We start from the raw sequence: 26,333 nt of genomic DNA, 5'->3' as shown, positions 1-26,333 counted from the left end.
AGAGCGTTATCGACACTCACTGCGTATTAGTTTGTTAATGAGATAACAAAGTTCCTACATGACTATGCGCTGGTAGTCCTGGTACACAATCTATGATGTCCATCTGAGCTCGTGCGGGAACTGGTTATGCTCTGGACTGCGAACATCAGCAGTGACTCAGAGTAACCTTAAAAAACAACATTAACATTAAAACTGTGCATTCTCCTCTCAGACTGACTGTTTGAATCGTTTATTGTGAAGCAGCTACAGTTTTTTTGTGGGTTCACACAGTTAAGGAGGGGAACAGAACTTTTTTTTAAAGCGTAAGTGTTCCTTTAAAGGTTTTGCATAAATAAGGAGGGCTGTGGACATGCGCGCTCCGCTCACTGGAAAACTAAATGCGTCAACTTCTTTGGTTTGTTGGGAGTGTGTTATTTCTTCCGTTCTTTGGTAGTTTATCGGACATGGTAAGTAATGAAACTGTAATGTTAGTTTTTTTTCCTGCAGTTACCTGAGGCGCTGAGATTAAATCTGTCGAGCCAGAGTTCCGGTTGAGGAACAGCTGAGAAACTCACTTTTGCGCTCATGTCAGATCGAAAAAACAAAAACAAAACGTGTGTATTTGTTGTTTTTTTCAACTTACTGTCTACTTTTAGGGGTAGCTGTGAGATAGTACAACAGAAAGCTGCTGGACAGTCTGACTTCAGTTACCGAGTCACCCTCATGTTGTACTAGTTGTGTTCTTGTTGTTGGAACGTCCGCTTATTGTTTTCCGCACGGTGGTTTTCCCTCTTTTTCCTTTTGTGTGTTTGTAGTTAGTACTCTGCACATGTAAACAGTGTTGTGCAAAAGTCGTGAGCCACTCTTCGTTTCTTCAAATTTTGCTTTCAAGACTTTCTTGTAAAGTTTAACGTAGTCTTGAGGAATAGTTTGTTTTGTTTTGTTTTTTGGACATTGTCTGCTTTTTCAGTTATTTTCAAGTCCTTGTACCTGACCATTTTCACAGGAATCTTTTTGTTTTCTTGTTTGTTATTAAGGCACTGAACACTGACCTATGAATCATTCAAGCATTAAAAAAGGCACCAAACTCAAGAGATGAACCGGTAACAGTAACAAGTAACAGACTACTCAGCAAAGACCAATTTTAAATTGTATCTTTAGGCTTTTTGTTGCTAGAAGCCTGTTACAAAGCACATTTGTTCCCATTTCTTTAGTTGAATCTGTGAAAAATGCCAAAGACAAGAGTTTGACAGACATAAAATATTTTTGCACCACTAAGGTGATTCCCGAAGTGCTATTAGCTGAAAATTAGATTAAACTTTATTAATCCCTTCGGGACGGTTCCGTCAGGGAAATTTGGCATACCTTGCCATGGTATCCAGAATGTCCTTAAAAAATATTGAACAGTTTCTGAAAGTCATGTCCTTAAGAAATGGGGAAATAAGAATCCAGCAAACACCTGACACAGGATCCAAGAAGTGCATCTCGCCCTTCAGCTGATCATCTACTGTTCATTGAAGCCTCATAAGAAGTGGTCCCAGTGAAGGGTGGCTGTAAAGAATTCATTCTTAAGGAAGGGGAACAGGGAGAAAAGTTCTCTCTTTCTCTCTCTCTCTCTCTATCTCTCTCTCTCTATCTCTCTCTATCTCTATCTATCTATCTATATGCATGCATGCTAAAATTACACAAGAACTGGACTCAAAATCTGTGGCAATGGATTTATGGAGTGATGAATCCAAAATTGAAACTTTTGGTTCATATTGTCAACGTGTACAGAGGAGGTACGGCAGTGAGTCTCCAGTCATCTGTAAAACACGGTGGAGGCTTTGTCATGGTTTGAGAGCTGCATTTTAGACAGTGGTGCTGGAGAGCTTGTCAAAATTGATGGCAATATAAATACAGAAAAGTGCTGTCAGATTTTGATATATAATGCAATACCAGCTGTAAAGCATCTTTGGCACTGGCTTAATTTTTCAGCAGGCAATTATGCCAGTGCAGTAAAAACATACCCCAGAGCATAGAAGCCAATGTTATTGAAGCAGTGTGGGATCATCTTGACAGAGAATAGAACAAAACGCAGCCAACATCCAAAGAGCTTTGAAATTTCCTTCAAGAAGCCTGGAAACTATTCCTGAAGACTGCTTAAAGATATTACAGGAAAACTGCCTTAGAGAGTTCAGGCTGTGTTGAAGAATAAAGGTCATCATGCCAAATGCTGACTTTCAAGTTCATTAGAATTGAACAAACGCTCTTTGCCTTATGTGCTATATTTCCAGTATTTTTGTACAATTTAGTAAATTGCTGCACCCAGTTCCTATTTTCCTAGCAAAATATAATGAAATGATGGATGGCTTAAGACTTTTGCACAATACTCTGCTTTACTTCACAGTTGCCATAAATCTTTACCATTTATATTTTATCTACTTTGTTTATGCCACATTTGAGAAGCAACTAGTGTTTTTATTTTATAAATGTAGAATTGGGGGGAAAAAGAGTCCAAAACATTGCTTTTACAAGTTAAACGCTGAATATATTGTTGTGTGAAGATAAACAAACTGTATGTTTGTGTGGGATAATGTGGGTGATGTAATTAATACAGAGCGGCAACTCACCAATGCAATAAGCAAAAATGGAAGTTAAAGGTTGTTTTTATGGTTTCTCAGTGCTGTGTAAACATACCGTATTTTTCGGACTATAAGCCGCTACTTTTTTCCCACGTTTTGAACCATGCGGCTTATAGCCCGGTGCGGCGTTTCTGTGGATTTTTCTTTAACCACCAGGGGGCTCTTTAGCAAGATATGAATCATGGGACGTCAAAGTTGGAAATCAAAGAAGAAAGCGCCAACAAGTGCTAGCAGCAGGCACAAAAGAGATTTTTTTCAAACTCCCTCATCATGGAAACCACAAAAAGAACTTCCTATGATGCCGCTTTTAAGTTGAGGGCTATCGACCTGGCACTACAGGAGGGAAATAGAGCCGCTGCACGTAAGCTCGGCGTGAACGAATCAATGGTGAATTGACTTGTTATAACTCAAATTTGGGGTTGTCTGTCCCCCTCTGCTGAGTGCCGAGTAATTGTGGAAAACCGAGAGCGGCGGAGATACCAGCGGCTTATAGCCCGGTGCGGCTTATATATGTACGTTTCCAGTTTTTTCCAAAAAATTTGTAGGTGCGGCTTATAGTATGGTGCGCTCTATAGTCCGGAAAATACGGTACTTGATCCTTTCCTGATTTCTTTTTTTACACTTAGATGTTTCAGATCATCAAATGAACTCTACCTGACCCAGTGGTTTAAAAAACAAACAAAACAAAAAAAAGTAATTGTTCCTGTTCATCACACATTATCATGAAAAAACTGATTAACCACATTTTTTGGAACACAGATTTCATTTTCACTGCCATACCATAATCTTTTGAGTCTCGTTGAATCAAGAAATTGCTTAAGTACTAGACTGGCAAACGGCTAAAAGATCTCAAAAAAGCAACACATCATGCTACGATCTAAAGCCCAAGAACAGATGACAGAAAACGTAATCTATCAATCTGGAAAGGTTTACCAAAACATTTGAGGCTTTGGAACTCCAGCGAACCACAGTGAGAGAGTGGGAGTGTTCTGAGGCAAAAACTGCTGCTCACCCAAAAGAACAGAGGGTGGTCTCACTTTTGCCCCAAAAAAAAACAAACAAAAAAAAAAAACCATCTAGATGAGCCCCAAGACTTCTCTTGTCAGAATTTTTTCCCAAAAGTTTTACATTTTGGAAGGTTTGTGTCCCATTATATCTGGCATAAAATTAACAGCATTTCATAAAAAGAATATCACAGCAACAGTCCAACATGGTGGTAGTAGTGTGATGTTCTGGGGCTATCTTACTGCTTCAGTATGTGGAAGACTTGCCATGAACCATGAAGTCATTTGAAGTCAAAATTTTATTTTCTGTTTCCTGACCCAGAGTGAAGATGAATGAGAATGCATTTGAGGTTCCAGAGAGGGCCGAGTACCGCTACCTGGTGCAGGAGGAGGATGAGGAGGAGGTGCAGTATGTGCGTCACAGAAACTATATCAGCCCTTTCCTGGTGCTGTCCAAACGCTGCATCTTCTTGATCTGCCTCGGGGTGCTGGCTCTGCTCGTTCTCGCTGCCTACCTGGGTTATGTGGCCCAGACACTTCCACTGGGACTTGCCCAGGTGTCAACAGACTGCGGTGACTTCAGAGGAAGAAATGTGAGTTTATACTAATTTTTTTTTTGTTTTGCTTTTAAACTACCTTTTAATTCATTTCACCTAATTTCCTTGTGTCCACAGTTGACACCAATTCAAATGCAATCTTAACCTTGCTTTCGCTTCCCTGAGATGCGACAGCTCACAGCATTTATGTTTCATCTACAGAAGTAACAAAGTTGAGATTATAATGACAAATGTATTTTTCTGCTGCAAGATAGATTTCATGCATTAAGTGCTCAGCTTAATTCATATACCATATTTATTTTTTATAATCATTTCCACACTCTTAGTATTTTTCCTCATGTTTCCAAAAATGGAGAGTTTGGTTAATACTGCAGTTTGAATGTACTTTCCATAATTCCTAAAATCTCTCCACCTGATTGTGGTTGGATGGATTACACAAAGATGATCAGTATTAAAAAAAAAAAAAAAAACCAGCAAAAACTTCTTTTTAAGTATTTGTATCCATTAACTTTGCTGCAGCAGAGATTAGAAATACAACAAATGTCAAATGCACAGTTTTAGTTCAACATTTTGTGGCTCAAGCTATCGTCATACTCCTCTGATTTACTAATTTTTATTTAACGTCATTTTTTAATCTTTTCTTTGTAGAAAGATGGAGCCTATTCCTTTAAGGGCATGCCCTATGCCGCTCCACCCATCGGTGACCTGCGTTGGGCTCCTCCAGCCAAACTGGTATGCAAGAGCGGGGTTACCGACGCAGGCCATTTCCGCAGCATGTGTGCTCAGGTGCGGCCCTTGTCGAGCGCAGGGAAGGTGATGGGCCAGGAGGATTGCCTTTTTATCAACGTGTGGACCCCCACGCTGGAGCCTGATGCTAAGCTTCCTGTCATGGTCTGGATCCACGGAGGATACCTGCACATGCTCAGCGGTGGAGAGCAGGGATACTCGCCCACGGAGAAGCTTGCTGCCGACACAAGAATGGTTTATGTCAGCTTCAACTACAGACTCAATGCCTTTGGCTTTCTTGCTCTAAGGATGCTGACAGAAGGTTCTCCAAGAAACACCTCAGGTTAGTCAGCGATGAACACCAGTGCAAATACTGTTTTACTGCTCATTAAAGTAAATGTCTGTTGTACTGGAGCCTGTATACATGCTGTCTATTTTCCACAGCAACCTAGTGCATCATATATTTGCAGCTTCAGCTGAGCTAAGCTTCCCGATTTATGCAAAAGAAACTTCAAATTCACAAAATGTTTAGAATATTTATCAGAAACTTGTGAGCAGCAGCTATGACAGACCTCACATATGATTCTTAAAAAATGTGTAATATTGTGTAAAACCTTCCAAAATATTTGTAATATCTCAGAAAATTTTAAAGGGGACCTATTCTACTTTTTTGTCTATCCACACTCACATTCACACCTATGGGCAATTTAGAGTGGCCAATTAACCTAACCCCACTAAGTGCATGTCTTTGGACTGTGGGAGGAAACCCAAGCAGACACAGGGAGAACATGCAAACTCCATGCAGAGCGAGAGAGGCCTGGGCCAAGGTGGAATCGAACCCAGGCTGTCCAGATGGTATTCTAACTGTGAGGCAGCAGCGCTAACCGCCGTTCCACCATGCTGCTTAAGTACAGACCAGGAATAAAATATAGAGGTGTAACTGCTTATAAGCTCCACTTTAAATATAATCTTAAACTATAAACTAAAAAAAATGAAAATCGCGTAGTGAGATGACCAAAGTTGAGGTATTTATAACATGTATTGAAAAAGACTTTAATATTGGAATGTTAAGGTATTACACTGGTGCATCACCCTTTTTAAAGATTGTAACTCAAAATCATTGAATATAGCCATTTCTTAGAAATGATACATAATAATAGATTATGACAATGATTCATCATATCAGATCCAGTTTGATCCAGACTCGGAAAACTGGATTGTGTCTTGCTAATGGTCATTTTAGTGCTTTGGTGATAGTAGACATGAGAACGGGGTTGAGAATGTGAGTTTACCGACAGGAACACATGACCCGTTTGTCCACTTGGTCAGAGTGGTTCTTTCACCACATTAGCTCCACTGTCTGTGCCGGTTTTAAAATGGATCCGTCACACAGTTTGGCTAACAGTCTAACAACCAAGCCTTTTTTTTTTTTTCTTTTTTCAATCATCATCGACGACGCAATTAGTGCATACAGCTGGTATGTGGTGTGGAACTGACACACAGTCTGAATCCCATCTTCAGGTCTGTTTTCATTATTATTTGGTTCCCTCAGAGGTGAGCCATGAGTCGTTTACTACACAAATAAAGTGGAATAAAATGCAGCAGAGTTTGAACAAACCAACCTTTCTACATGCTCAGTTAAAGATACTAATTACTGTCAAGGAGTTCAAGAAGAAGTGATACTTACAGAGAGCTTTTAACGGCCTGTTAGATTGTTGCAGTGCATTGTGTAGAGTTAAAGAAATTCTAATGGCTGTAGGGGCTATTTTCTTACAAGCTATTTACCACTTAAACAGACCCTTTTTAATATTTATGGTGTTTACGTTGTGCTCCCAGTGAGATGGAATGCTGAAAAGTCTGTACTCTTCCATTAAGATGTGTATACTTAATGAATGTTAATGTGATCTTTATAAATGGAGCTCTCTTCTGAGGCTTCTGCCTCCGTGTTTGCATTTTTGTGCTGTGAGTCAAGTGGGTCATTTCTGTTACGTAACCCGAATAAGCCCACTGTGACCCTGATGTGAAACAACCCATTAAATGAGAGAGCCTTGCATGACACGATGGTGTGATGGCGGGTCACTCGAGTGCTTTTCGTCATTCTAGAGCTGCTTCTCCGGCACTATCGCTTCTAATTTTGAATAGTTCAGAGTTGTGCCCCATTTCCTGACTCCCTCAGCTTGGAATAAGTTATATTTATTTCATGCTGTCAGAGCACCACTGTAAGCTGGTTTCTGATTGAGAAAATAGGACATCAGAAAAAAGGCTGCATTATAACCTAACTAATCGATCTCTTCTCAACCTTCCCCCTCCTTTCTCTGCAGGGAATTATGGCTTCCTGGATCAGATCGCAGCCCTGGAGTGGGTTCAAAATAACATCCGTGTGTTTGGAGGAGATCCAGGCAAAGTTACCATATTTGGACAGAGCTCAGGTATGAACAGTATTTTTAAAAAAAAAACAAAAAAAAAACCTGCATTAAAGGTGTCACTGGGTCACATGCATGTGATAGCTGCAGTCTCAAACCTTCCCTGAAGGGTTTCATGTTTTACAGTAACACTAGTAGACTTTTTCTGTGTGGTAGAACAGATTAGCTCTGATTGAAAGAGGCCTCAAAGAAGAGTGAAAAGAACAGATTAGAACAACAATGACCTTCTCATGTGGTGTTTTTGATTATAGGCTGTCAAATTAGCACTCCCTGATGTTTTGGAGTTATAGTGGTAGCTCCACTTGCTCGTAGGAAGATGTTAAGGCAAAGTAAGTTCATTAATGGTGAATGCCCAAAGCAGTTTGCTTTGACTAAACAAAAACATTAATGATTTCTCATAGAATTATTTATAACTGATAAATAAAAAGAGAATTTTAAAGGTAAACCCTGTATGAATGTGTGCTAAGCTATCACAGATGTGTTGGTAGTATTTTGGTCAGTATTGTACTGTTAACTAATACTGTACTGTGGCTGACAATGGCACAGTATCTGCACCCCAGCAGATTCATCCCAAGGACATGGCAGCACAGCTTAGGTTTAGAAGATTGCATCTGAGTAAACCACAAGACCTCTGGAACAATGGGACACATTTACTAAGAATGCAGAAGTAAATCTGTGCGTAAATTGTGCATACGAACTTTTCATGCACAAATCAGTGGTTTATCAATATTTTTGTGCCTAAATTTGTTCATGCTTTACAAACGAGTCTTTCTGACCTTGCATACATGGCTACTTAAGCAAATTTAAGCACAAGCCTTTAAAATGAATATTGCTGCTACTGCTGCTTATTATTATTATTATTATTATTATTATATATTTTTTTTTTTTTTGAGCCACATTGAATGTCTCAGGGGAAACAATATTCAGTCCCCACTTTATTTTGCCCGGCTCATCGCTTTCACTTCACTTTATTTATTTGTTTATGGTTGTCATTCCCATGGAAACACTTTGGAAAGCTTCCCCTTTTCTGGCTTCCTCCTTCAACCTCAGGCATTATTATTTAAGTTTCTTAAGTCAGACTTTCTCCTTTTTTTTCCCTTAGCAGTGCAGGGTTCTCTCTTACAACAGATTCACTCCACTAGCTTGTCTCCACTACATCTTCAGGTAAAAAGAGCATGCCTGTATTCAGGTAGTATGTAGATTGCAGGCAGCAAGCACAAGCCCACCAATTCTAAAATGAGTCTGATGGTGGTAAGAATAAATTGGCTGGTGTAAACGTGTCATAAATCTGACAGTAATTTTATGAGCATATTAGTTAATGAGGGCCAGTGTCCTGTGGGCAGATGAGACCAAAGTGGAGATGTTTGGCCATAATCCAGAGTATCCAAGCATGGCATATCAGCACAAACATCTAATACCGTCTGTTAAGCACGGTGTTGGAGGGGTGATTTGGGCTCGTTTTGCAGCCACAGGTCCTGAACACCTTGCAATCATTGAGTCAACCATAAACTCTTCTGTACACCAAAGTATTGTAGAGTCAAATATGAGGCCGCTTGTCTGTGAGATAAAGCGTGGCTGAAATTGAGTGAGCAACAGGATAATGATCGCAAGCATAGCAGCAAAACTGCAACAGAATGGCTGAAAAACAGAAGAATCACGATATTGCAGTGGCCAGAGTCCAGACTTCAACCCAGTTGAAATATTGTCACAGAACCTTAAGATAATTGTGCATAAATGAATGCCCACAAACCTCAATGACTTGAAGTAGTGTTGTAAAGAGCTTGCCTATATTCATCCACAGTGACATGAGAGGACTGATAATCCTACAGAAAACAATTACTGCTGCTAAAAGTCCTGAAAGTGACTGTACAGGTCAGGTAATTTGGAGCAGCTTCAAAGTACAGATGTTTGTTATTTATGTATTTAATTTGACAAACCAGTAGAACCAATCCATCAAGTTGAACCAGCTGCTTCTCCTGTTTGTGTTCTTTACTCTGGTGAAGGTGGAACATCAGTATGGACCTTGATGATGTCACCACGAGCCAAAGGTCTCTTTCATGCAGCGGTGGACATGAGCGGCTCGTATGTCTACAACGCAACACTAGAGCAAGCAGAGTTGGACAATCTGGTGTTCCTGAACAGAACAGGCTGCAGAAATTTGGCTTGCCTGAGGCGCCTCTCTATCAGCCAGGTCTTGCAGGTAGGAGGAGGCAGACAATCTTCACTAGAGCCTTGCTGTTTAAAAAAAAAAAAAAAAAAAAAATCTGAGTGAGAGGCTTTTTCTGTCAAAGCAGAGCTTCTGACAGTAATAAAAAAAAAAAAAAATCTAATAACAAAAAGTTTTAATTTTTGTAATACTCTCTTTTAATGTTTAAGGATTTCATCAAATATCTAATTCGTAGCTCATCTTTACAATCAGTTCTGACATTTTGATCAAATTTAAAATTGCATTTTCATTTTGATGGCTTATAATGTCACATCCAGGTATCAAAAGACCTGCACATGTCTAATTTTGCTGTGTGGTTAATGAATGAATGGGACATTAAACATAATTTGCAGCCATGATTAAAGACAGGTTTTCCCTCAAATCGAAACACCACGAAGGTTTCATTAAATTGAAAATCATCTGAGGAGAAGCCAAACTTGTTAGTCTATGAAGAGCTTCATTTCAACATGACGATGACCCCAGGATGAATTATGAATAATGTATGTCATGAAATGATGATGACAGCTGAACTTTTAGAAGTGTGGCAGTCACCACACTGCAGGTTACTGTTATTAGGTTTTTAAAATGTCACAGTAAATGATTCAAGATGCCACTCAGGATAGTTGAAAAGGAAGAGGTTCCATTTTATGTCAACATTTTCCCCCCTTTTGTGTTCCATGTGGAGCCAGAACACTGATTTTTAAACCTGCAGGTCGAAGCTTGTTTCTTTATATACTCCTTTTTATCAGTGTCATTAGTTATAACATTTTCCTAAAGACAAAAGAGACACTGCAGTGAGTCTTTCAGGATAGGCGAAGACAACCACATATCTCTCAGCACAGTTCCAAAAAAAAAAAAAAGTTGGGACACTGTAAAATGTAAATGTACTGGTTCTTATATACCACTTTTCTACTTGAGCATTCAAAGCACCTAATACAGCGTGCCTCATTCACCCACATTCATACAAGCGCATTTTTCTATGCCTAAGTTCTTTCTAACTTTCACCCATATTCACACGCCTATGAGTGCAACTTGGAGTTCAGTATCTTGCCCAAGTATACTTTGGTGTGCAGACTGCAGCCAAGGATCGAACCACCAGCCTCCTGATAAGTAGATGACCTGCTCTACCTCCTGAGTGTGTGTCCTGTTGAATGCATAACGCCTGTCCTGTCCTGTTTGGAACAGAACAGTCATCAATGGCTACAGATGCAACGATTAAGTCAGATACAGCATGAAATGAGAAACTTGAGAGTGGAATAGAGGTGAGCTGCAAATAGGCTTGCAGATGTACAGTGAATGCAGGCTAAAACAACTTAAATGGTGCCCCCTGAATGTGATTTGCCAGTTCATGTGTAAAAAGGATTGACTGAGCTTAACTTTGTGGCCAGCCAGAACTAACATTAAAGGCGCCACAAACCGAGCCCAAACTTGAAATATCAATAGAAATAATATTACAAGTAATAATAATTTAAAAATGTTAAAAAAAAAAAAAAAAAGATCTCAGTTTTGGTGAATAAGCTTTTTTTTTTTTTTTTTTCCCCAAGCAAATTTAAGTTAAATATATTTTTTGCTTTTCTTCTTGTATCTTATTCTAAAAATAATAAGCATGTTTTCCTAGGCCATCCCGTGGGAGGAGTACCCTTCCTGGGCAGCAGAGGATCTAACTGACCTCCCCACCAAAGGCCATTTCATCGGCCCGGTTGCAGTGGTGGACGGCTATGTCCTTGAAGCTCCGCCTTTTGAGGTGTGGGAGAAGAAGGGAAAGTACAATGATGTCCCTTTCCTCATCGGAACAACACAGCAGGAGGCTGACTTCGGGTGTGTGCTCACCTGCTTCAGTTTCTTCACATTTAGCTCGTGCTGAGATCAGTCTCCACTTAGTCCTCTGTTTTCTCCACAGTCCTCCACCTGCAAACATCTCCCTGTGGACCTGGGGGGACTACGAGTGGTTTGTAACAGGTAACTGCTGCAGTGTAGACATTAATAAGAGTATGTAGATGACTGTATTCAGCACACTTTCCAAGTGGGTGTAACCATAAAGCCTGTGTCTGTTGCCCCTTTTGATGTATACCCTCCTGTTTTTACCTCCTATGAGTTTCTCCAGATGTCAACTATTGATTTTTACTGCAGCAAGTAACCGCAAAGCCTGTGAATCATGCTCTGACAGTTAACCTCTTCCAGGCTGTCTTTTTGAGGTCATCGGCTGTTACAGCCTTAATCCTTTTTTCCAGATTTTGTTCCTGCTTTCCGCAGTGGCTCTGCAATATGATTAATTAATTTTTTTGTTCATAGCAACAAAACAAGTTACAGAAGACTGTTGAAAGCTACACTGAGCCAACCAAGCAGGTTTAGCATGGATTAACAAAAACAAACGTGGACTAAAAACTCTTGCTAGCCTAACAACATTTAAGTGAAACTATTGTGCAAATTTCTGTTTCTATATTTGTAGTATTATGCTTGTGTAGTGTTGTATGATTTATAGCTCAAAAAAAATCTTTACTTATTTTACAATAAGTAAAGATTATTGTATTGTGGTGCCTGTTTAAGGAGAGTGTAACCCGGTTATTTTTTGTATATTTCTTCTAAATGCGTGCAAGCAATCATAGAGCTACCATGTTGAAAAAGGACAGCTATAAGGATATACTCAATGCGTGTATGTAATTGTGCCTGTTGAAAATGTGGCTGTGGAGGATGGCACATTGTGAGTTGTAAGCCACTTGGCTTTAGGAAACTACGTTAAGGTTAGGGTTCATACTTTGTTGTGATGTTCAAACACAGCAAAAAGAGGCTTTGGAATGCATTAATATGAATCAGTATCTTTACAGCGATGGCCAAACAAGCATTCCTGTGTGTATATTGGTAGCACTTTTGTACACACAGAGTGGAGAGGCAGCAATCATTTAAGGCAGGGGTCTCAAACTCGAGGTCCGCGGGCCACATCCGTCCACGCCCCCTACTTCCGGTCCGCGATTTGATGTCAAAAATATGACAATTTGCCCCTTTAAGTTAATTTTGTGACATTTCGCTTTCCCCTCCAATTAGGAAAGAGTTAGCGAAATGCCTAAAAAGCAACTTAAAGGGCCAAATTGTCATATTTTTACATCAAATCGTGGACCGGAAGTAAGGGGCGTGGACGGATGTGGCCCGCGGACCTCGAGTTTGAGACCCCCAGTTTAAGGCCTTAGTCATACTGACTTAGTGACTGATCAACAGCTGCGTGCATGCAGAAAAATGTGTATTGGGGCTATTGCAGGCTGAAAACAGTCACAAAAAGGGTGCTGCAACAAAAAGCTTCCTTGTGATTGTTTAAAAACTACTGGTGACTGCTGCAACCTGTTAGCAACCAAAACAGAGGACACAGACTTGTCTGCAAACACTCACAAGCTTCCTGCCAAGTAGTAGTGAAACTGTATAAAAAGAAAAAAAGAAATAAAAGGAAAAAAAATGCTTGCTTGTGCTATGGACTAGTTTGCCAAAAAAATTTTTTTTTTTCTTTTCACCAGGAATATAAAAGTAATCCAATGAATATCTGTAACTTATTTCATCACTGTGCATAGACTTTCTCATAAGAGGCCCTCTTTTTGTTTTTTCTTTTTTCTTTTTTTTTTTTTACAGAAATAAAATAGTTAAATATATCTGTCTGAATACTATGACTCTCTCACTTCTGTATTATTGAAAGTGAAATATAAAAAGGAGATATTTTTCTTCCTGAAGGTCAATAGGAAGGTTTTAAATGTCTTCTACCAAAATATTCTGGCTAGTGACACCATTTATCATGTTATATGTTGTCATACAAGCGTTACTTCCAATACTAGACACATTATGAAGAAGTCAGCCATACTCTACACTGAAAACCCAGCTTTACCTCACTAAGACCAAAGTCCAGCTTCATAGTTCAGGCCACTGGTCTGTCTGATCACTTCCTGCTCACTGGTATATACTGCCAGGGACTGAAACTCAGTTTAAACAGGAAATCTAATTTTTTAAAAAAAGAACAAATCAAAAATGAACATTTCATGTGACAACAAAACTACAATCCTGTTATACTAACCCTAACTCAATTCCTACTAAATGTGGATTGTTCTGACTGTAGTCTGGATGATAGATACAGTGTGTTTAATAACTAAACAGATTCCCTGTGTGTATGTGTGTCTGTCTCACCCATGTCTTTTCCCTTCAGATAAACTTCAGTCATTCAGTAAGGATCTCCCCAAGAAGGCGTTGGAGCTGTATCCATCTTCAGCCCCATGTCCCACCAAAGACCGCTGCCCAGAGAGGGCCTATACCACCATGGTGTCCGACATCAGGGTCACCTGTCCCAACAACGACCTGGCCCAGAGGGCTGCAGGTAAATTCGTAGTAGTAGTAATAGTAATTAGGTTCTTCCATGATAAAGAGCTTTTAATCAGTTGTCCTGGTTGAAACAAATCAATGGTTGGTGATGATTAAATGGCAGCAGGTATCTGAGTCCTTCTGGTGGCTACTGATATACATAAATCCTAAAATAACCCTCAGATTTCTACTTTAGCATCATGGACGTTTATGATAAGTGCAAGACCTGCACTGCAAGTTAAATTGACACTTTTATCACGTTTTGTATCAGGTTTCCCTTTTAACAGGTGAGTCACACAAACCAACCCAACTACTAGGAAACAGTGTAGAGGCATCAGGGTTGGCAGTGTTAATGTTGTTACCCGATTTAGAAGATTTTTAATAAACTCTGAATTATAATTACATATTAATTCATTTTTAGTCAGCAAAAACAGAAGACATTTAAGTTGACTTTGTCTTTTTGGTGTATTTTGAATATTATTACAATCTAAGTACTTTGAGGTACCATGGCTACTGGCATATAGTGTTGTAGTCAAGACCACCTAACCCGAGACCGAGACAAGACCAACACTTTTTTAGGGTCCAAGACCACTCGAGACCAAGACCGAGGGAGGGCGAGACCGAGACAAGACCAAGACCAGTGCCTGACTACATGACCCAATAAAATGTGAAACATGATCAAAATCACTTCTGAAATTGATCTGAAAGATCCACATTCCCATAAAATCATCCTGGGTGACTTCCATTATTTATCACAGAATGTAAAACAATTATTCATAGGTCATCATAATAGTCTTAAGTTTTCTCTGCCTTTCATAAACAATACATAAAGTTGTGTTGTTTTTAAACCAACAATCTTTGTAAAAATGGGTGCTTTTTCAAAACCCATAGCTAAATGTGTAACACAAATGACAAACACTCATCGACAGTAAGAACTAAAGCCTTTAATCTTATACAGATTAAAGCTGCAGGATGTAACTTTTATTAAAAAAATCTGGTTTTTACATATTTGTTAAAACTGTCACGACAGTATGAGACCGATAATCTGCGAAAAAAAAGGAGGAGGATCAATCACTGTCAATCACTCCTCGTGTATGCTGCTCAGTGTAGTTGTGTGCGATACTTCAAGATTTGGTATCGATCCTATGCCAAGTAAACACAGGGCCATTATCACTGATACTGATACCAATACTTTTTAATAATTATGAAGAATTTCCATGAAGTTTAACTTGTTTGAGATTTTTTTCCTTTGGATCATTAATTAGTTAAAACCCAGGATAGAATTGGGCAAAGTTTATATATAAGTAGAAAATACTTTATCAAAATAAAAGTTATTGTTCTGAAACAATAGAACATTAACAAAAACAATTTTCCCCATACATTGATGTCTGGAATTTTTTTTTTTCATAAATTAAGTGTACAAAATCATCACTCAGGAACAAATGCAAACTTTTTTTCCAGGTAGATCGTTCAGAAAGTATAATAAAAAAATTTAATAAAAAATGTCCCTTCATTCAGTAATTTTCTACAAATTTAAATTTGCTTTAAATGTTTCATAGCAAGATCTTTTTTTTTTTTTTTTTCCCCCAATTAAAATGTTATGCGTCACATGACAGCATAACAAAACACTGTGGGGAGGGGAGGAGCAAAGTGTGCCTGCTCTGTGCTGTGACAGGAACGACATTTAAACAGTCATCCTGCATCTTTGATGAAACTGCAGCGCTGCATACAGGAGAGAAACTGAAGCCAAAGTATCGATCTCATAACACTGATATTGATCAATACCAATACCAACGCTGGCATCCATATTATCGATATTAGGATCGATCTGCCCACCACTAGCTCAATGTACTAATGGCGGAGAAACAACTTACTTACTTCTCTGCCATTACCATTGGTGGTGGCCATGGTAACTTCAGGGTTCTAGCAAGAAATATTTCTCACCCCAGTATTAACGCTAATGCTAATTAAGCTATTGCTAACAGCTAAATGCCGCTCCCACTTGTTAATTGAGTGATGGGGCCTAAGATGTAACTGGAAAGCAGTAATCAGTTTTTTTGGATGTGTGCTGTTTCCTTCGACTAATGTGTTTGCAGAAATCACATAAAAAACATACACAACAAAAACATAATCCAGATTTTTTAGCAATCAGCTCCTAAAAGCATTTCCTACATTTGAATATCAGCCACCAGGTTGTGAGCATAAACTATCACGTTTTTAATGCAACAATAGGAAGTGACATCATCTTGCTGGGAACTGTAGTTTTTTATTCTTGAAGGCCTCTCATAGTTCTACTAGTGCTGAAAACTAATGTTTGACTATGGCTTTCTGAATACAAGTAGGGCTGCAACTATCAATTATTTTAGTAATTAAGTATTCAGTTGATTACTCCGTCAATTAATCAAGTAATTGGATAAGAAATAATTTTTCATTTTAACAATTCATCAGCATATTTTAACTTCCGTACTGCAGATGTTTCTCTGTGTGAAACAAACAGGGTGGATGGAGCAGCTACAAAGTTCTCTTTGCTTCATGTTGCTGATCAGGTGGTTGATAAAAAACATTTTGACGGTACACTGTGGTTATAGGTCTGTTCTGGTGGCTACAGCTGACGTAAAGAAAAAATAACAGCTGACATCCTCTGCACAACACGTGCGCACATACAAACATGCGCACTCACAGCAGAGAGAAGTGGGGGCGTGGAAAAACATCTCAGCGATCCACTCGTGTTAAAAGGTCATTTTTTTTGTTTGTTTGTTTGTTTTTTTTCTTCTTCCAAATGACGGAAATCCGTTACAGCGATGGAGAACTAATGTGGAGGAAATGCTCCGCTTACACGGAGACACCTGAGCTGCAGAGTTGAAATGAAACATCAAAGCAACAAATTTGTGTCGAGGATTTTTAATAATCGAACTGCGTTACTCCAAGAATTATTGCAGCCCTAAAATTTGCATTAAATTTTCCGTTTGTGTATCAAAATACATGAAGGTTGGTATTTACCTTTCATGCTGGGATTTTTTTGTTGAATCGGAAGCCTGAAATTTTCCTTTGATCTTCATTTTCCCTCTCACTTCTCCTCGTGTTCATGCGGGTTGTTATTTCGATTTATGCAGCACACGCGTGACCATAGTGAGATCAAACGTACACATTGTAAATGAAACTGTCTGTGCTCTGTGGTAGATTGCAAACTGCGGGGAAGTGATACAGGCGTAAGCAGCGATAATAGCAGCGACCTAGCTGGGGCGGAGTCTGCGAGGTGCGCTTCTTTGAGAGGCAGGGGAGCGCAATCTTTGTTGGATTTGAATCAGTACGTTTTGTATCCAATAAAAGCAAAGATGTTAACAAATAAATTGGACAATATTCTGGCAATTTAGTGATATTTCCAGAGCTGTTGTCTTGACTGGTCTTGAAATAAAATCTCGAGTCCGCAAGGTCCGAGTCCATGACAAGACCGAGACCATCAAAAAGCGGTCTCGAGACCAAGACCGATCTCGAGACCAAGACCGATCTCGAGTACTACAACACTACTGGCATATCACACTTTGAAATGTAGGTGGTTGGATGAATAAAGTTTGTCCATTTTCTGACTGAGTTGCCAATTATTACGCCTCATTTCCATCTCTGGTTGGACTTTGTCTCCACTCTAACTAGTATCTGTGGGGGTGGGGTGGGGGGGACTTGAGTCTCCCTAACCAATCATTAGAGACCAACACATCCACCTCAGTCAGCAGTGTTTAAATTCAACAACAATACATGCTAAGTCAACACTGTAGCTATGCCAACATACTGGCTTGTACCCAGATTTTAAAAGTGAAGCATAGAAAGTTAAAAAAAAACTACCATGTTACGTACAGTCTACTCTGCTTGAGTCCAGTGCTTTCTTTCTCGGCTGACACCAGAAGTGAAGTGGTCTGCCCTGCAGCATATTAGTATGATGTAACATAAGTGTATGTTACAAGTTGTTTTCTTTTCAGAATAACAAGTCATCAAGTTCCCTTCTTTCTCCTTAGCTGCTGCAGCTTTTGAATGAGTTTGCAGTATAACACAATTGTGCTTCATGTAGGTTTGGTGTCCTCAGGGCTTGTTAAACTCAGTCAGCAGTGAAACTCTGAGTAAAGTGACATTTAGGTGTTGTGTGAGGCAACTACAGGGCATCCTGGGTGATTTTTCTTCTGCATGCTTCACTGGGTTTTTTTTTTTAATTTTTTTATTTTGTGCACCTTGCTGTGTTCTTGTTTTTTTTGCTGAGTCATAGCCAATGTGGGCTGGAAGTGACTGATAAATAGGAGATTCTTAAGGATCATGCCATGTTGTTTTCAACATGGCATGTGTTCCGAATAATAGCAAAAAACTTTTGACTCAGAGATGAAGTTAACATCAAATTTAACACAACTGGCCAGGTTTTATGTTTGGTAGAAAAACCCATAAACAGAAATGTACTAAATATGTAGAATGTACTAAGTACATTTACACTAATTTCTTTGTAATTAAACATTCATTGCATATTAACATTTTGTTATACTTTTCCACCAAATTTCACAGGAAAATATCATTGCACGTGGATCATTTTGTAATACTTTATCTTGCTAATAATTTGAGTAATTGTCCACATGTTTTTACTTCCATCCATTTTCTTAAATGCTTATCCACTTCAGGGTCAAGGGGCAGCTGGAACCTACCTAGGCTGTCATAGGGCGAGAGGCTGGGTCCATCACAGGACCGACAAAGTGACACAGATTTTCACAGCTACAGCCTTTTTTTAAATAACCAGTTAAACAAACATGCACATCTTTGGACTGAGGGAGAAAGCTGAGAGGATACAGTCTATCCTTTATAGTTCCCCTATTTTACAAACAGGAACTTGATGATAGCCTCTGAAAATGTTATATGCAGGCAATCTGTAATAGGGTTTAATATTTTTCCCGAAAATGACATGAATCAAATCCCAGGAAAAGACGAGCCAAAAAGTTTTTTTTTTTTTTTTTTTTTTTTTTTTTAATTAGGCCTTCTGTAGCCTGTGTCAGGCTTAACCTATTTTGATATTGTAGAGGTAGCTTTCCAGCTATGTCCTGTTATGCCCAGTAGGGGGCAACGTTGGCTTGATTAATGCAATAAACCCTACATCTCGGCATTCGAGCGCTCGAGCCATGCGGTGTTGTATCGTTCCTCAACGCTCCCTTAACAAATATAATTCGAATATTCCTGCATTGTACATGGAATTATACCAAGCTATTTTACAATTGCTGGTGCAAAACAATACGGTTCATCTCCACACAGCATTGATAAAGGCTCAGCCACTTGCGCTGTCGTGCACACTGTTCCACCAGTGGAACGCTGTAATAGTCATTGAAAAGTTAACTACCGTACTACACTATAACATGACATAACACAGGCCCTTGAGTAATGCACTACGACATGGTCATTGCCATTCTGGCAACAGCAAATTTATAACGCCGTGTCTGAGGGTTAAAGTAGGTTTGTTGTGAGTCCTCTTTTGAAAAACTGGCCAATCCTTATACCCTAAAAAATATACATTTTACTCAACTCCGTTTTAAAAGCGAAATATGTTAAAGTAATCTATTTCATGATACTTTCTTCACACATTAGGCCCGTATCCTAATTCATTAGTAAGCGGCTGCAAACGAGGAAAAGAAACACTCGAAGTTAAACAGATATTTCTTTATTGTTCGGGGCAGGCATATTTTATAGGCTATATAATGTGACTTTTTTCCCGGTTTCCCATCTTAACGTTTCCTGGGAAAGGGGAAATGGTTCTGATCACATTTCCCGGAATCCTGGGTCCCGGGATTAAACCCTAATCTGTAAGTTTTAACTGTAAAAATTTCAGTTCACACTCTCAAAATGGGAACACAAGTGAGAATTTCAAACATTTTGTAGTTTCTTTGAAAACTTTCTGTTTTTCAGGAAAGTAATTATTGTATGGTCTTTACCTTATAATAGAAAGTGCCTTGAGGTGACTGTTTGTTGTGATTTGGCACTATATGAATAAAATTGAATTGAAAGTGTCAGGTTTTGGGGATCAGACCGTCCAGACTGTTTTATTGTCTGGATGTTGTAGTTAAACATGAAGCAGCTGGCTGAAAGTCTGAGGGATGGTTTTCTGCTGGAAAACTGGATTTCTGCCTCAGGTGTCTCAGAATACAGGTGATGGATCAGCAGTAGTGGAGCCAGAGCTATAACAGACCTATCATCAGTTTTGGTCAAGGCTCAACTTAAGTGTTTAGAGCTCAAACATCTGGAGAGAACTTGGAGTTAGGCTTCTACACCTTCCTGTTTTAAAGAGTCAAAAGGAGGTGGTCTTCCATCGTAGGTGACTTTCTCTGGAGGGTTTGCAGAAACATCCAACTGGCAATAGGTCCAAGTATGGACCTCCTGCTACCTGCTGCTAAAATAATCACCAAAACATTGATAATTTGAAAACTCCAGTGGCAGGCTGTTTAGGGAATATACTGACCTCCTAACACATGTTGTTTTTGTTTTTTTTTGTTTGTTTGTTTGTTTGTTTTAGAATTTTCATTAATGTAAAAAAATTTTAAAAAATATTATAATGAGGACTTCTTTTTAGGGCTGAACTTTTATACAAGACATTTGATTGTATTCATGAATGTCAGTCATTAAAACATAAATACAACCAGGAGTTACTGCAAGTGGTCAAATAATACATCAGCGGACAGATGGATAATCTGAAATGATGCAAGTTACTTTTAAAGTCCACATTTCAAATGCTTCACAATTATTTGCTTTCATGTGTATTCAGGAATGATGGTAAAAAGAAACTGTTATTGTGGTGACCTTGCCTTGTTGGACTTCAAGAAACGATTGTAGACATTCAGTTTTCTGGCATTTTAAAAGCAAAAAATCATATAATGAAAAGAATCTGACGTTGCATGCCTCTACCTTTGTGATGTCAGAAATGCATAATTCAAAGTGTTGTAGTTTCAAAAATGTTTGAAACAGTCTCAGTGGGCTGTTTTTCCACAGTTGACAGCTGTTGAAAGATTTTTCTTCAGGTGACAGGACTGATTTTAATAATAACAATTAATAAAAAAAAATGCTGCGACTGCAAGGTTCTGTTTCTTTGGTGTTTTTGAAGATATAAAATATGTCTGTCTTTATTTGGGGGGGGGGGGGGGGGTGCATTTTTGACAATGCAATAAGCTCTTCTATAACCTTTTCCCAGCTGCACTCAGCAGTCCTGTGTATCGCTATGTGGTGACGTACACACCATCCGGACCTGTCAACACATCCAGTGGCCTGCTTCCATTCCCCAGCCGCTTCTCCTTCCACTGTCTGGACGCCGTGGCTTTCTTTGGAGGGCTGGAGTTGATCTTGGGGAAAACTCCCTCTGATCAGGACAGGCGCTTCCAGAATCTCATTACAAACAACCTTGTCAGCTTTGCTAAAACAGGTAAGGAGTTTAACTAATAACTATCTTTAATATACTATGTATGTGCTGTTCAAATGCTGGATACTCGTATTACACGTGGCCAAAGATTCAAATATTGAGGTCAGCATGTGTGCAAGTAGAAATCTACACGTGTAATTGGCTAAAAGCTCAGGCTGATCTACTCTTTCAAATGTCACTTCAAATGTACTTGAGGTTGTCCCTAATATCCCTCTGTCAGTACAGAAGTCCCACCCACCTGCACAAACCTTCTGTACATGAGGTGCAGTCAGTCAGAAAAAAGTATGCTTAAGGAAGAGGAACTAAAACAGCTTGTTTCAAAGGATGAATTATGTAGCTACACTAAGCCCCAACTTCACATAAATAGGGGTTATTTTTAACTGTACATGCAGTTCCTTTCTAGTAGAGTCCATAAATAAAGATATGGAGGTGATAAAGACCATAAAAGTTCCTTATTAGTGTGGCTGTTTCAAAGATAAGTTCGAGCTATTGTCAAAGCCTTGGTGGTGGCAGCAACTTCTGTTCCACAAAAGCTTTAACATTGGCCATAACACGAGAGCCATGTGACCTCGGGTTCATCTACTAAAAATATAGATACTCTTCAAGCTAGACCCATCAAACTTGGTCACAGACTTTACTATAGCAGCACTTTGAGCCCCCCCCCCCATTACGAATCCAAAATGGCCGAGTATTGGCACCCGCTCAGCAGTGCTTGTTAACTTTCCACATGAACTTAAAGGACCTCCTGATGCATTTAAAAGCACTCGGAAGTTAGTTTTTAATACTTAGCAGATTCTGGCTTTGTTTTGGTTTGGTTTGGTTTTTTTGTTTGTGAGCAAACACTACTTTACATCAGATACTGTACTGAGGGCCCCAAGAGCCATGATGATAAGACCGATCAGTCCCTGCCTCAGATCAGTGTTTTAATTTAACAGACTAACAAAATTAATGATGTAGAAAATTCTTACTCTCTCAAGTGGTCATATCTGAAATTGACCACCTCACTGCTGCTCCTCCTCAACCTAAAGACCCTCTAAGAAGCAGAAGAGGACAGTAGAGAATAAAGCTGTTCTATAGTGGGTCTGAGATGAACATACTTGATATTTTTCAGCAAGTTCCTAACTTGAGTTTTCAAACTCTTGTGAATGGTGTTTCTGTATCTGTGTGTTTATAGCCTGCACATCTGTCAGCTGCCTTCTGTGCTGATTCTGAAGCAGTTTTCTTTCACTTTTGTTTTTTAAATCTTCATTCTGTTAAGGAGTACTCGAAGCTTGCCTGTTCATTAGAGAAGCTGTGGGTTAACTTATAGCTCAAGTTAATCAGCAGGACAAACTTGATTAAGCAAAAAATATGATTAAAAATAATTTTAGCCTCACATAATGGCTCATAAGTACCTTGTATTGATCATTTGATGAACAATCGCATGTTAGCATGAAGTGCTGTTGTTGTTTTGTTTGTTTGTTTTCTTTCTTTGTTTGTCTTTGTTTTTTTTGTCTCTGGCAGGTGCTACAGGTGCATCAAAGCCAGAACAAACAGACTCAAGAACAGTTTCTTTGCCAAAGCAGTAACCACCCTGAATTCACACACTCACCCAGTCTGACTGTGCAGTCCTGCATCTTGGTGCAATATTTATATTATTCATACTGAACAACATCTATCACTCCTATAATGTGCAATATTCATTCACCAAAGTGCAATACTCACCCACTGTGCATTATGTTTATATGTATATTTTATATATTTATGCGTGGACTCTCTACAGTGTGGCACTGGAACAGGTGTGGTCTTACAATCTTTTTCTTTTTTTTTTCTTTCTTTTTTTATGTGTGTGTGTGTGTGTGTGTGTGTGTGTGGTATTCTTTGTCTAGTTGTAAGTGGTTGCTAGAGGTTCCTTCCAGCTGCTGTGAAATTGGTTGTTAAAAACCCAATCACACAACCCTAGAGACTAGTGAGCAGCCTGTTGCTAGGGAAAATTGTGTAAACGGAGGTTGCTTGCTGTCGCTAGGTGAAATTAGTCTCAAAGGTATTCTCTGGAGCTTGAAAAAGGCGACTGGACTTCTTTTTGTTTCTTGAAGACGTTTCACCTCTCATCCGAAAGGCTTCTTCAGTTCTCAACCAAATGGTGGAGAGACCCAGGTATTTAAACCCCTGTGGGCGTAGTCCCCTGGAGGTGGTTATGACCCTCTATTGATCATGTGCTGAACACATGTGCCCAGGTGTGAAGGGGGCGTGGGTCATATTTAATCAGTGGTTTCAGTTGAAACCAACTTAGGACTCCGCTCCATTGTTTCCTGTGGCCTATTGAGGTCACTGGAACAAAGGTGTGAATGGGGGTTGAGACGTCTGGGAAGGGAGCTCAGGACAGCACTGTAAGCGGGGGAAAGTTGGTGACGTAATCCACCTCCTCTGTTCAATGATGGTTGTTCACAGTGGACATAGATGGCTTCTTTCACTCCTCTTTCAAACCATCTGTTTTCCCTGTCCAAAATGTGAACATTGGCATCCTCAAAAGAGTGCCCTTTTTCCTTCAGATGCAGATGTACTGCTGAATCTTGTCCTGTCGAGGTGGCTCTTCTATGTTGTGCCATTCGTTTGTGAAGAGGCTGTTTGGTTTCACCAATGTAGAGGTCCGAGCACTCTTCACTGCACTGAACAGCATACACTACATCGCTGATCTTGTGTTTGGCGGGTTTGTCCTTGGGATGAACCAGTTTTTGTCTTAGGGTGTGACTAGGTTTGAAGTATACTGAGATGTCATGCTTGGAGAAAATTCTTCTGAGTTTCTCTGACAAGCCTGACACAACATAGAAGAGCCACCTCGACAGGACAAGATTCAGCAGTACATCTGCATCTGAAGGAAAAAGGGCACTCTTTTGAGGATGCCAATGTTCACATTTTGGACAGGGAAAACAGATGGTTTGAAAGAGGAGTGAAAGAAGCCATCTATGTCCACTGTGAACAACCATCATTGAACAGAGGAGGTGGATTACGTCACCAACTTTCCCCCGCTTACAGTGCTGTCCTGAGCTCCCTTCCCAGACGTCTCAACCCCCATTCACACCTTTGTTCCAGTGACCTCAATAGGCCACAGGAAACAATGGAGCGGAGTCCTAAGTTGGTTTCAACTGAAACCACTGATTAAATATGACCCACGCCCCCTTCACACCTGGGCACATGTGTTCAGCACATGATCAATAGAGGGTCATAACCACCTCCAGGGGACTACGCCCACAGGGGTTTAAATACCTGGGTCTCTCCACCATTTGGTTGAGAACTGAAGAAGCCTTTCGGATGAGAGGTGAAACGTCTTCAAGAAACAAAAAGAAGTCCAGTCGCCTTTTTCAAGCTCCAGAGACCACTATGACCTGGATGACTGAGAATCTACACAGACATACGTCTCAAAGGTATATGGTGCTGCACTCCTTGCAATTTCTTTGGTCGCTAGTAGATTACCACTGTCCCCTCATAGTTTGTATGGAAGACATAGACGTGTGTAAACACCAACTACTTGTTAAACAGAAGTGAAACTATGAAAAATGTGATGAAAACTGAAAACAGAATGTTTGCCTTCAAAATAAAAGTTGTGCCATGCCACTGAAGTCAACATGCTTCAAAAGGTGCAGCTTTTGCTTTGAAAGCCGGGAGTCTCCCATTTCCACTTTTTACTGTTTCAGTACTAGTAGGCAGTTAGTCTGTGAGTCAAGTCTGTGTCTTCCATACAAACTACAGGCAACTACGCCAATCTTCTAGTGACCACAGGAGTCTCACGCCAACCGTCTGGGGACTAGACAACTAGAGGTTGCCAGGAAGTTGCGAACTGGTCTCCAAGCCTATGTGACTGAGACCTAAGTTTTTATATGCTGGGTGAAAGTCTGTAAAAGCTACTTTCAAAATTTCAGAGGTGTTGACGTGTTTTCCACTGCATTGCACTCATCTGTGCTCAAGTATTTTCTGCCAGTTGTCTCTGCGCATTTAAATTAATCTCATAACTACGACAACCACCTTAACACATATGTATTTAGTGCGCAGCATCCCCCAGTGCTGAAAATGAAACCGCAAGGTGTCTGGTGGCAAAAGATCTTGCCCTCTATCGATAGTTTCTCACTTTGTAAGACAAAATATGGCGGGTGAAATTATGTATAGCTAATCAGTTTCCAGTGCTTTTGAAGGTTAAAGATAGAGGGCGTAGCTGCTGTGATTGGCAACACGACCAGCTGCAGCAGAAAGCCAAAAAGTTTTAGCTGCTAAGAGAAGGCGACTATATTACAAATACTGCTGACTCTGCTGCTGTCGCATAAAACATTGATGCTGCAGACCAGAGCTGTGCCATATTACCTTGTTTGATTAAAAAAAACAGTATGACTAGTTTATGTGAAATAAAAGTGCCATATCGTGATATCATTGCTACAGCCACGCCATGCATTTACATTTTCTAGTGCATACAATGAGACGAGCCATGTCACAGTGAGAGCCACTTGTCAGTCTCTAATGACAGTTTAGTGGAAACAGCCCGCTTGTTTCACCACTTGAGTCTAAAGCATGCTGTTGAGTATAACCAGGCTATGAAGGAGGAGCTACTAGCAGCTGGTGATATGCAATCCAAAATTAAACAAATGACTCAAACTAGTGTCAATGGAGCACTCGCTAGAAAAGCAAACAGTGGATGGAAGTTACTGATGTGGTTACATGATAGAAAAGGAGGGCTTTAAGCTGCTTGAAAAGTTCAATCCAGATTACAGCATCCCAGGTAGAAAATGTTTTTCAGCTTTATGTTTATTTATATAGTGTATATAAGTTAATTTAGTTATTTTTAAAGTGTTGAGCAGTCATTTTATACTTAAAATTTGTGCTTAGCTTTGATTAATGCTGTGTCACTGTGTATAATGCTGTGTCGTTACTATTGCACTCTAATGCTGCTGCTCCTGGCATCTTGTTTCAATAGATTCACACTTTGAGACAATATGTCACCAATGACAGCAGCTCACTGGAAAAGCAGGATGGAAAATGTCCTTCATTTACTTCCACTTATAAATGCAGCTGCCTGCAAGCTGCAAAC

General features: G+C 39.6%; 1 protein-coding gene across 1 annotated transcript in view; it reads left to right on the top strand.

Annotated features, from left to right (window-relative positions):
- The first annotated feature begins 334 nt into the window (after positions 1-334).
- The window catches only part of LOC115776755 (para-nitrobenzyl esterase), a 29,214-nt gene continuing 3,215 nt past the window's right edge, over positions 335-26,333 (top strand). The window contains exons 1-9 of the mRNA XM_030724520.1: positions 335-446; positions 3,930-4,200; positions 4,813-5,233; positions 7,212-7,319; positions 9,317-9,513; positions 11,138-11,337; positions 11,420-11,478; positions 13,700-13,867; positions 21,053-21,280. Coding sequence (XP_030580380.1) covers positions 3,937-4,200; positions 4,813-5,233; positions 7,212-7,319; positions 9,317-9,513; positions 11,138-11,337; positions 11,420-11,478; positions 13,700-13,867; positions 21,053-21,280 — 1,645 coding nt within the window. The 5' untranslated portion in view covers positions 335-446; positions 3,930-3,936. The remainder of the gene's footprint in view (positions 447-3,929; positions 4,201-4,812; positions 5,234-7,211; positions 7,320-9,316; positions 9,514-11,137; positions 11,338-11,419; positions 11,479-13,699; positions 13,868-21,052; positions 21,281-26,333) is intronic.

This window comes from Archocentrus centrarchus, unplaced genomic scaffold (genome assembly GCF_007364275.1).
Source record: "Archocentrus centrarchus isolate MPI-CPG fArcCen1 unplaced genomic scaffold, fArcCen1 scaffold_37_ctg1, whole genome shotgun sequence".
NCBI lineage: Eukaryota > Metazoa > Chordata > Actinopteri > Cichliformes > Cichlidae > Archocentrus > Archocentrus centrarchus.
Note: the sequence above shows the minus strand (reverse complement) of the source record. Positions and strands in the feature narration are given on the sequence as shown.